This window comes from Schistocerca piceifrons, chromosome 3, assembly GCF_021461385.2.
Source record: "Schistocerca piceifrons isolate TAMUIC-IGC-003096 chromosome 3, iqSchPice1.1, whole genome shotgun sequence".
Classification (NCBI taxonomy): Eukaryota; Metazoa; Arthropoda; class Insecta; order Orthoptera; family Acrididae; genus Schistocerca; species Schistocerca piceifrons.
In genome coordinates this window covers 582,730,048-582,742,825 of record NC_060140.1, presented here as the reverse complement: position 1 = coordinate 582,742,825, position 12,778 = coordinate 582,730,048, and the positions used below count along the sequence as shown (strand labels likewise).

The following is a 12,778-nucleotide window of genomic DNA, read 5'->3' as shown; positions in this document are numbered from 1 at the left end:
GAACTCTAGAGTGATGTTCCTATCACATTCTTTAGGGACATTTTGCTACTTTCGAAAGTATTTACTTAATTGAACACTAAGTCCATCCCTTTGGTATGAAAGCAATTAATAGCTGTGGAAGCCCGCCTTTGGATGACCATGGTACCCATTTCTGCTGGGGCTAGACACCGTCATTCTGGATGTTACCTCCACGGCTTCCGTGAACTCTCTATTTACATCTCTGATTATTGTATCTCTGATTGTTTTCGCGCCAAGCTTGTGTTTTACTTGTGCGAGTTTGTGAATGATATGTGAAATTATCGAAGAGACGGCAGTAAAAAAGACAGCTAGCATTCTTTGTGTTAATTTTGCTCCCAGAGATTGCTCAAGATGGCTGTTACATTAGATAAGATACAGAAAATATCTTGTACATTAGATAAACTGAGAAAGAATTTACAGTGTGTAATATGGTGAGTTATACCATTGGTCAGCAGCAAGATATTGTTTGTTGCTTGTTGAAAAGACGCGTTACTAATGAGGTTTCGAGACTAGTTGGAAAAAAAAAAGCAATGTTATTATCAGTATTGAGTGTTCATACCTAGGTTGTCCTAGGCCTGTTTCCAAATTGCGCTGATGCATGAAATGTGTATTTTGACGTTTAGAGAGATTCTGTTTGGAGTAACTGGCCCTCGATTCCTTGTGCCTATTATCTTCCTAGGTATCATTAGTGTTATTGGGGTGCGTACTTTACAGCTGTCTTTTGTGTTGGAATCTGCTTTCCACGCATAGGCAGCGAGTGTCGCAGATAAGCCTTCGTGGTAACAACCCTACCGGATGAAAGAAATGTATGCGAAGAATCACTAGACGTTATGAGGACATGTTTCTCAACACTGACGTGATTGTTGCGTGTAATTGATGAATATCATTGTGACATGATACACGCTTCTTAATTATATTGTTCTATTGGAACATGACGTGTCAGAGTGTACTGTGGCAGTAATTTTAATAGATAACAGTTTCAGTCGCATACAATAATTTTGTATGTCGACCACTTTTGGTTTGGCAAAACCATTAAGATCCATGAGAGAGTTCCGAGTAATGACCTTGAAGGGCTTAATGTAGCCCCTCTAATTTTGAATTGTAGTTTTAGTTATTGTAAATGAAAAATTGTTAAATATGGAGTGAACGTAGATCTTGGGCTAACCTGTAGATAGATATGTTTTGATGTCACCATCTGTCAACCAAACTTTCACCTTCCGTCTAACACAGACCTCGTGTTCTACTGCAGATCGATCTATCACCATATCTTTCATTTTGAATGTAGATACTGTCATACTCAATTGTAGTGAGGAATCACCCTGAATGTATAGCCTTGTTATGTTATGTTAACCGGGGATCTAGAAACGATGGAGAGGCTCCGTCCCCGCCACAGCCGCAGTGGTCTGCAACCCCTTGACGACTATCGCAGTCCACTTCATGCCTCCGCCGCCCCACGCCGAACCCAGGGTTATTGTGCCGTTCGGCCCCCGGTGGACCCCCGAGGGAACGTCTCACACCAAAAGAGTGTAACCCCTATGTTTGCATGGTGGAGTAATGGTGGTGTACGCGTACGTGGAGAACTTGTTTGCGCAGCAATCGCCGACATAGTGTAGCTGAGGCGGAATAAGGGGGACCAACCCGCATTCGCCAAGGCAGATGGAAAACCTCCTAAAAACCATCCACAGACTGACCGGCTCACTGGACCTCAGCACAAATCCACCGGGCGGATTCGTACCAGGGGCCGGCGCTCCTTCCCGTCCGGAAAGCCGTGCGTTAGACCGCACAGCCAACCGGCCGGGCATGTATAGCCTTAAACGATGCTAAACATTGTTCTATATTCTTATTCCATGATTTCAAAACTATAGATTATTATATAGCATATTAGCAGTGACACTGGATAATCATAATTGTGGAGTTGGAAAACTGAGAATAAGTAGTGAGGAAAGAAAGCACTTGATTTCATATTGAAGAAGCAGAAATGTTTTTCCATGTGTAAGTTCTTGTGTGTGTGTGTGTGTGTGTGTGTGTGTGTGTGTGTGTGGGAACAAAATGTTCAACATAGAAGTGAAACTGCAGAGTTATTTATTCCTTCAAGTGTGTGTCAAGTCCACATCCTTAGCTGAGTGGTGAGTGTGGCAATGCCATGCGAGGGACCCAGATTCGATTCCCTGCTGGGTTGGAGATTTTCTCTGGTCGGGGGCCTGTTTATTGTGTTGTCTTCATCACATCAACCTCATTGACAAGCAGGTTGCTGAAGTGGCGTCACTTAAAAAGACTTGCATCAGGTGGCTGTTCTACTTTATGGGAGGCCCTATCACATGACATTTCATTTCTTATGTGCCAAAACATTTGTGATGTAGGTGCACAGTGTAGAGGTGTCACTCATTTCAGCAATACTCTAATGAACTACAAGGCTTGCATTAAACTATTAGATTGCCATGTTGTAAATGATTATGATATATAGACAGTATAGGGGCCTACTGAGTGAGATGATGAAGAGCTTAAGACATCAGATAAGTGCCCAATAGGAGCAGGGTTAAAATCCCTGTCTTGACATCAGAGTTTGGATTTTATGTGGTATCATGGCAAAATCAAAGTGCAATTCCACCAATCTGGTTTGACCCGTGATGTCGTCAAGATGACAGACACCCTTGTTTCAAGCGTTTACGATATGGTGACCACGAAGTCACTCATTATACCCCAGACCAAACATCAATACGCAGGAAATATTTAACTCTAGCAATAAAATTAAACCAATGACACAAATGAGGGAAGTAGGGAGTTTTGGGTTGTCACAAGCTAAATATACGATAATAACACCACCATTCCAAAATATGTATTAACAAAAAAATCAAGCACACGGGTTTTTGAAGTTTCAACAAAACCGAAAAAAGAGCAAAAATGATGCCCTTGGTATCATAAAATTCACTTGAGCTACATAGCTTAAACGAACCCTTTAATACAAGGAGTCCACATAAAACTTGAAAACCAGGTATTGCAGATGTCACTGGGGCTTTATAATTCAAACGAAGCCACCAAGTGTAGCAGTGCTGTGGTTAGTGCACTGGACTTGCATTTGGGAGGACAACAGTTGAAATCCATGTCCGACTGTCCCGATTTAGATTTTCCATGATTCTTTAAATTGATCCAGGCAGATTTTGGGATGATTCCTTTGAAAGGGTGTGATGTTCATTCCTTCTGACAAAGCCCTTGATACCAGGAACACACATACAACTCCAGAACCTGACACTGCAAATTACACTTGACTTCCATGCCAGCTGAAACAAGCCTGCAGTACTGAAAACCAGCACACTCAAATCATCAGATCCATTATTCAAACTTTCACTTACTCTATGTACCTAAAACGAAGTCCACAGTACAACAAACCAGAACTTGTATACTGCAATTAATATAAAAAATATAACCCAACCAGTGATGATAAACTGCTACTCTACCAATGCAATTGCCAGACAAAATTAAGAAAAACTCTAAAATCCATGAAAACGCGAATAGTCACCCATTTCAGTTTCGTAAGCAACTGTAAACTCACAAAGCGTACATATTACTATAAAAGAATAGAACCTCCACCCCCCACCCCAAAAAATAAGCGTGCACACGCGCGCAAACAAAAACACACACACACACACACACACACACACACACACACACACACACACACACACACACACAAAAAAATCTTAAAATCTTCCACAGTTGGTTCAGATAACTGTAATAACTTGATCATAGACAACATATCTTTGGCCATTGCAATAAGCAGTAACCTGCTAATAAGTTTCTGTCATATCCATTAATGGGGGAATAAAAAAAGAAAATAAAAAATACTTCTATTAAATTTCTGACCATAATAAACTCACAGCCGAACACAAGCACTAATCCATCACCTGGAGTATGCTAAATCAAATTAACTCTCTAGGGAGCATGTAAAAACTCTTGAAATGACACTCATACATTTGCCCAACATCAAGGGACACTCTAATGTGCGTGACAAACAACTTTTCAAACAAGAGAGTGCCACCAATTACAACATGTTACCTACACAAGCGGACTTAAAATATAAGAAAATAAAATAAAATGAGTGGGCCTGACATTGTACAACAAAACACAGTTGTCACAAGTTGAAGGATAAATGGAATCGCAACTCAGATTATACAGGGATTGGGTTAACAGAATCTGCTGATACCTGGGTGTCAACTTCATCCCTTAATGTAAAGTAACGTTAATGTGACAGTGATGCCATATGTGTGCAGACAGAAATAGAACAGTACATTGACAATTTTTTTTTTTTTTCGTCTGGCTTAGATACTGTAATGCCATTTGTAGTGGAAGTGAGATTTGTTGTGTCGCTCAAGGTCTAAGTTAGGTTTAAAGAGGACAGTTTGGTTATGAGTTGGTGACGTGGTATGAAATACTTCACTTCACCACTCTTCAATAAAGTGGTATCGAACGCTTCAGTTAATCACCCTTCAGTAGGTCCTGGCTAACCTTTTGCATTACCCCTACAATCAACCTTATGCTCTCCCTCCTGACTATCTCTTTATGGGCAGAACATGAAAGCTGTATCTTCCCTCTGTCCTTCACGACTGTGTTACCTCATGGATGTGGAAGCTAGTATTAGTGGAGTAAGATATTTATTGATGCTTATCTTTTTTCATATATTACCATCAGGGAGATTCTATGGTGACTCACATTACATTTTGAAATCTGTGTTTTATTATGTTGAATTGTTACAAACTATAAACCCATATTTTCTTTTGTAAATCAGTATAAATTGTGTTATTCAGGCAAAGATTTTGAAGTGTTTTTAAGCAGGGAAGAGTGCTAAAATTAAAGAACGAGAATATAATTATGTTGTACCGTAACTCATGTTACAAATTTGGGACATCCTATTCCTAATGTGCATTTTAGGTCAAAAGTATCCTCAAACTATTAGGAATATGGATTGGGTTTTTATCACAGAAAATGTATATTAGGTTGGCATTTATATGTTCGAGTTACAGATTTCTATACATATTTATACCATGTGAAATATTGTAATATATTGTGAAAAGGTGCGTGACTCAATGTTACGTGGGTCATGTTACTTGCTACTTCTTGTTGAAAAAACTTTTTTCCTGCAAGCAAAGAAATGAAAATATGACATCATGTGCCAAATGAGGTAAACTTAACATTAACATTTCACTTTTCAAACACTATGAAAAATTATAAGAGCATGACATCTGTTGTTGTTGTTGTTGTTGTTGTTGTGTTCTTCAGTCCTGAGACTGGTTTGATGCAGCTTTCCATGCTATATCCTGTGCAAGCTTCTTCATCTCCCAGTAACTACTGCAACCTACATCCTTCTGAATCTGCTTGGTGTACGAGCCGGCCGCGGTGGTCTAGCGGTTCTAGGCGCTCAGTCCGGAACCGTGGGACTGCTACGGTCGCAGGTTCGAATCCTGCCTCGGACATGGATGTGTGTGATGTCCTTAGGTTAGTTAGGTTTAAGTACTTCTAAGTTCTAGGGGACTGATGACCACAGATGTTAAGTCCCATAGTGCTCAGAGCCATTTGAACCAATCTCTCTACGATTTTTACTCTCCACGCTGCCCTCCAATACCAAATTGGTGACCCCTTGATGCCTCAGAACATGTGTCCTACCAACCAATCCCTTCTTCTAGTGAAGTTGTGCCACAAACTCCTCTTCTCCCCAATTCTGTTCAATACCTCCTCGTTAGTTATGTGATCTACCCATCTAACCTTCAGCATTCTTCTGTAGCACCACATTTCGAAAGCTTCTGCTCTCTTCTTGTCCAAACTATTTATCTTCCATGTTTCACTTCCATACATGGCTACACTCAATACAAATACTTTCAGAAATGACTTCCTGGTACTTAAATCTATACTTGATGTTAACAAATTTACCTTCTTCAGAAACTCTTTCCTTGCCATTGCCAGTCTACATTTTATATCCTCTCTACTTCATCAGTTATTTTGCTCCCCAAATAGCAAAACTCCTTTACTACTTTAAGTGTCTCATTACCTAGTCTAATACCCTCAGCATCACCCGATTTAATTCGACTACATTCCATTATCCTTGTTTTGCTTTTGTTTATGTTCATCTTATATCCTCCTTTCAAGACACTGTCCATTCCATTCAACTGCTCTTCCAAGTCCGTTGCTGTGTCTGACAGAATTGCATGACATCTAGGAAAATGAATTCTAAATTCAGTTAAAAGTCAGAGAACCGAAAATATCCTCTAGCATTGATGACATGAAGTGGATTAATTTTCTTCATAATTTCATCATATTTTACAGGCCATTTCCAATAGTGACCAGCACACTCCATTGCCCTGATTAAGTAAGAATTTCCAAAAACTGCATGTGTTTTTCCAGCCTTGAATTTACTGTGATAGTCTACTTTGTACCAGTCTCCAATTCTCACACTTTCTATAGTTTTTTCAGTATGATGATCTGCAGCAGGAAAATGCTTTGGAGACAGCAGCTATGTTTGTAGTACTCCTTTCTTGTAGTGAAAGCAGTGAATGCCTTTTTATGTTTGGTATTGACAGTACTGGAGAAAATATTTGAGCCAGATTAAGTTTCACATTGATTCCTTGACTTTCATCTTAGACACATGTAAAACCTGCGTAGTTGTGGTACTTGCAGCTACCTGAGCAAAAGTTGATGTATCGCCTACTATGAATATTCACTTTTTTACTGCATTCCCCATTAGCTGTTCCGCAACTGCACCAATTCCATCTACAGCTCCTTTACCATGGGATGTAACAAATAAGTTCCAACAGATTTCCACATTATAAAATGATTGAAACTGAGGTACAGCAGCAGTAATACATTTGTTTTTAAATTGTGAGGCAGGTCCGTCTGACCAGATTGAAACTACCCTCACATTTTCAGGTATAGTTGACAGTACCTTGCTAATGTAAGCAATTGCAGCACTCGAGTCATGGCTTTATCCAGAGTGTTCCATTACATATACTGTGACAAACTTGCTTTACTAGGTTGTTGATTTTCCATCTTATGTTGCGTATGTTTTCAAACTCTCTCTCTATTTTAGCTCTTCTTTCTTCTAATAATAGTGCTTGCTTATGTTGACTCATCTGTAGAAACTTTTGTTTCGGCTTCTGCTGGCTTTTTTGAGCTTCTTCCAGATGCTTCTTCCTAAATTGTTCATATTTTCCTTCACTCTTTAACTTTTCCCTCTTCCTGCTCTTGTCTTTCTGCTGCTGCTAAGGGCATCCTCTTCTTCTAATTTTAAAGCAATACAACTGTGACTCTGATTTCGCAACTCACGTTACACATTTAATTTTCTGTTTTTACAATATTGTTTGAAATTGGGAAATTTTTAGTAGTGATATTAGTTACACATACACACTAAGAAATAAATTACTGAACAAGATAAAGTTATATTTAATATCTCTCTTGCTATAAAAACTTCATTACATGAAAGTGACTCATGTTACATGAAAGTTCATGCTGTTGTATTACGTTGTTTGCTCCAACCTATAATATACCTACTTCAGTTTTATACTCTTTATGCACTGCATTAGGGTATGTAACAGTAATACAACTAATGATATGCTAATTCTTACCTGCCAGTTAGTTGAAATGAAGGTCCAAAATCTCCAATAATTCACACACTCATCACACGAAAAACATATGCCGCTACAAAAATGGCTATGGATTATGAAGTTAAGCAATAATGGGCCACAAACCATTGTTGCCATACAGTAAAAAGTCCAGCATTTTCAAAAAGATATAAAAAGTACCAAATTTTAAACCTTTGGGCTAAGTATCGTGTCTCCTACTTTACATGGAATATCCCGTCAAGTGCAAACTTATCAAATAGCTGCTGTTGTAACACTATATCATTATAGAAAAAGAATGACACTCTTAATATCTTTTGTCACCAAATGAAATCTCGTTGCGCTCACCTTTCACTGACTTTTAATGACTTTTTGAATTTGCTCCTTTTGAGTTAAAAAAACCCAATTACAGCTGTTACCTTATAATCAAGTTTCACGAAAGGATAAATCTGTATCTCTTCAATAAAGGCAAATTTTCAGAACTTACAGGCTTTAATTACTATTAGCTGCAGCAAAAGATTTTTATCATACATTAACTAAACAATTTTAAAGATTTGCCTTCACTAATGCCCTCGTTTTGAGATCTCTCTCTCAACCATATGTTTCAAGTAGGATTGTTTCAATGTCAGCCCACTAGGAGTCTTCTGATTGGTTGCTCAGCAGTCTTTCCTTATAGCGTCTCCAGAATTTGCCTGCTGGAACAACTAACAAATGATCCTGCTGAAGTATACAGAGTCTTCATTGCCCTGGAGCAGGTGAGATACCATCACAGTACTTTATGATCTGGGTTCACTCACTCATTGCCTTGCAGTCTGTACAAAAAAGAATCCTGCAGGAAAAAAAATATTCGAACTGTCCAAGATATATTTTACAGGACGTCCAGAAATAAAGCTGGGTATTGGGACACATTGAGATATGAGGAAATGATGCAATCAACACATCAGCCGAAAAAGCATGTAGAAAAGGCATTGTGATTCAGTGTTCCATATTGCTACATACTATTATCTCAATGTTGGCCAGAAGGATCATGCATCAGTGGGAAGAAGTAGTGTTACAGGTGTTAAACAACAAACTGCACTCAATCACATTGACCACCAAAGTGTGGCAAATCTTACACCAGTCACATCAGTGGAAGGAAGTGATGCTCATTTGGTTAAGAATATAATGATGTCCATTGACACGTGGTTTCCTTTTCCGGCAGGATTATCCACCAATATGTGAAACCTGTGGAATACCACTTCTGATGCAGAGTATTTTATCTAGATAATTTAAAACTTTTGTGCAGTGCCAGGCTTCCTGCCTAAAGTACTATGGATAGTTAGTCGACAAGTTCTGATTGAATGGCTTGACTCAGGATTTTGTTTAAGTAGTCCACAACCCACATAACATACAGTGTGTATAAGGACATTTTTCAAAATGAGGGAAGGATTTTGATATATACGAACCACATATTTATGTAGCTGGACTTTCTGGGGGTGGAGGGAGGGGGGATGCTAATGTGTGCTCCTCGGCAGTCGTCTGGGCTTTCACTTGTGAGAACAAACATCGCTCAAACCGCTAGATGTCCAGTTAGGATGCTGATGGCTGTGCTGTTGAATGCCCTAAGTACATCATCATTGTGTCAGAGTACCCCTACATATGCTTGTGGCAGCTCATATGGTAAATGGCATAAAACGTTCATTTTTTGTACTTATTTAAAGTATGTGGTATCAGATAAGCTTCTTGTCACTCAGTTTAATATTGCGAATGCCAAATCTTGTAATATGTATAGAAATTAGTATGATGTGAGTTTACTACTGCCATGTTAGTTATAAATCATCATGGTCCATCCAGTGATGATTATATGATTACAACTCAGTAGTAGTTTTGGGTGAAGTGTATAATGTAGTCGAGTATGATTCATATGTCTGAGAGAGGCATTGAGCTTATGGCCCACTTAGTGCTATTCTTTATGGGACAACATTGCCTGCTCTCTGTGAGCTGTGATAGAAATGCAAGGAAACGCATAAGCAGCTGGTTGTTGAGTAACGAATGAGAGAGCAGCAGACAGATGACATATCGTGTGACAATAAATGGAAGAAATTGCGTAAAACTTTGTTATGAACATAAGATGAAATGCACAGCATATTAAAAAAACAACAGTTATGATCACAAAAGTTATCAAGATAATTGCATAAAAATTAAAAAGAAATTGTGGCACATATAGACAGACAGATGACAATGAAAAGTAATGGGAGACATACATAATATTTGACCACTGATGGTCTTTTGAATAACAGCTTGAACTATTTGATACATGTACTTCTTGTCATATCATAGTCATTGACTTTGAGAACTTACAACCAAATTTTTCACTTTTCAACCTAATCTAGAGCTTGGGCTACGCTATAGATCAGTCGCACTCCACAACCTTTGTTCCAGTAAATTGCTTCTTTTCACATCATTGCTCATAACCAAACTGTTGCCTTTAAAACTAACCTAGACGTCATGATACACTGCGATCAGTCTGTCACCAAAATCTTCATTCCAAAAAAAGTTATAAAATGTGTTGAAACCGTGTCAGCAAAACTTTAAGGAAACTATTAATAACATCCAGTTCTTTCAGTTCAGTCACTCATAACACTTAGCTACTTTTCTCACCTTCCATTGCTTACTTTAAACAGTTGTTCCATTGGCTGCCTGAAACTGATGCATTGCCATATTGTTTGGGCTTGTTCTGGAGTTTAGGCTCCTAGGTGAATGTACTGTTCATACAATTAATCTGCATAGAATATAACACAATATTCATATTTGCAAAGGAAAGGTGTCATCGTATTCAAGGAAATGAAAAATCTTTGCAGGTTATTTCTTACTGCATCCACAGCATTCGATAATCCACACGTCCCATGAGTTGTGCCAGATTTGCGAGCACCTCATGGAGCTTGTCTTCATTGGCTGGTTACAGGTTTGACAATACTGTGGGTACTGCACTGGGGCTAGTAAGGACAGTTGTTCATGCTTCAGTGACCATCGTTTGTTGTTGTGGTGGAATGTTCTTTGACACGGTATGAGGATCTTGCTTTAACATCAAAATGATGTATGTGCCAGTGGGTTGGATGGCTGTTGAGACAAAACAGTTGCTAGCCAGTGAATTCTTGGAAACTTCAGATGTATAAGGTTTATGCAGGTGAGTAAATTTCTGTCAGGGTGCACTCTTTGTTTCCCCAGCTGCTAGGTAGAAAACCATGATGAACTGTTCCACCAGAAACACTGTGTGAGATGGGTGCAATGTCTGGTACAAAACACTAACTCATAGCCCAGTGAAAACTGCTTGAAACTGAAAAGCTTGTGGGTAACAGGACACTTAACATGTCTCAAAATGTGTTTACGATTATTGAAAAGCATATGAAAAAGTATCACCTTTTGTGTACATTAATGAGTGCAATGTATAGCAGGTATACTGAAATCAGTGAGTGCTCGAAGATGGGAACAGCAGCAACACGGCAAGCTGAACTTATATAGATAGCAGAAGTGCTAGGTGACTACCCATTTGTGATGAAATTGCACAATAATACAAACTCGACAACCTCCATGAATATCAACGCCAAACCATAGTATAAGACAGTGACTCGCCTGATTTTGAGTGATTTTGTCAGTGTAATGGCATTAAATACCGGACAATATGTCCATTACACCAAGCATTCAACACAGAGGTTAAGCAGCTGATCAGGAATTCGAAACTCAGATACGAAAAAGGTACTGATGATGTCTTGTGTGGAAGCATTAATGAGATTCCTCCAAGTTATCGATCCATCCCACAGCCCAGCAGAGTGTTGCATGGACACAGCCCTGTTTGCTGCTGATTGTTTACATCTGGCACAGAAAATTCAGGGCCAGCAGTCTAAGACAGGGTTTCCACATGGTGGGATGGCAGATTAAGCCCTCCACTGTAATGTGTATGAGGCAACATTGTGGGATATAGGGAGCATCAGTTATTCAAAGTCACAGAGGCCCAGAGTCAGCAGGTTTAACATCATAACCACCTGCAGCTGCAAAGCAGGTAAACACTGCGCCCCCTGACAGTCACCACATAAGACCTCTGACAGCCGTGCGCATGGCCAGCCACCATCAATTATACCTGTATCCTTCTCCTATGTAGCATTAAGACCTTCACCATCTACGCTCGCACCTCACAACGGCCAAGTGTCACCCACTTCCTCTCCCCTTTACACAGCTCCGCAATATGCCTCCACTATAACTTGTGGCCAGGTGAACTCGTAGAGATGAGTCGCTCACTAATGCCCATGATTGAGACATATGTAATGATACGTGTTTAGCTACCGCAGCACCGGCACCCTTTTGCAACCATGCAAAGCATAGCCTATACCATTTCAGGTCCTGCCTGCCATTTGCAGTGTGGAGGGATATATAGGGTGAGTCACCTAACGTTACCGCTGGATATGTTTTGTAAACCACATCAAATACTGACGAACCGATTCGACAGACCGAACGTGAGGAGAGGGGCTAGTGTAATTGTTTATTACAAACCATACAAAAATGCACGGAAGTATGTTTTTTAACACAAACCTACATTTTTTTAAATGGAACCACGTTAGTTTTGTTAGCCCATCTGAACATATAAACAAATACGTAAACAGTGCCGTTTGTTGCATTGTAAAATGTTAATTACATCCGGAGATATTGTAACCTAAAGTTGACACTTGAAACCTCCGACATTCAGTTGCGTGTTGTAACAAACATGGGCCACGGTCGGCGAGCAGCATCTGCAGGGATATGTTTACGATGACGACCGTGTTTACGAGTGTGGCTGTAGTGCACTGTTGTGGTTTGGTCTAGCTGTCGCAGTGTCCGCATGTAGCGCTTGCTGCTATTGTTATTCTGCATTCGTCTCCGCACGCAGACCAACTGTAGTACACCGTGTTACCAGACGTCGGTGATAGTGTAGTGTTGTAGGAACTGTGACCATGGTGTATTCAAACTCTGAAAAGGCGGAGATGATACTCATCTATGGCGAGTGTCGACGAAATGCAGCTGAAGCCTGCAGGGTGTATGCAGAACGGTACCCGGACACAGAGCTCATTGCAAAGCATCTACCGCCAACTGTATGCAACAGGTATGGTCGTAGCACGCAAACGGGTCCGTAACAGGCCCGTCAC

At 39.8% G+C, this 12,778-nt stretch overlaps 1 protein-coding gene across 2 annotated transcripts in view; it reads left to right on the top strand.

The window, feature by feature from the left end:
- Nucleotides 1-261: 261 nt before the first annotated feature.
- LOC124788293 (breast cancer type 1 susceptibility protein homolog) overlaps nt 262-12,778 on the top strand; it is a 288,179-nt gene continuing 275,662 nt past the window's right edge. For both annotated transcript variants that reach the window (XM_047255527.1, XM_047255525.1), the window contains exon 1: nt 262-449. In XM_047255527.1, coding sequence (XP_047111483.1) covers nt 370-449 — 80 coding nt within the window. In that variant the 5' untranslated portion in view covers nt 262-369. The remainder of the gene's footprint in view (nt 450-12,778) is intronic.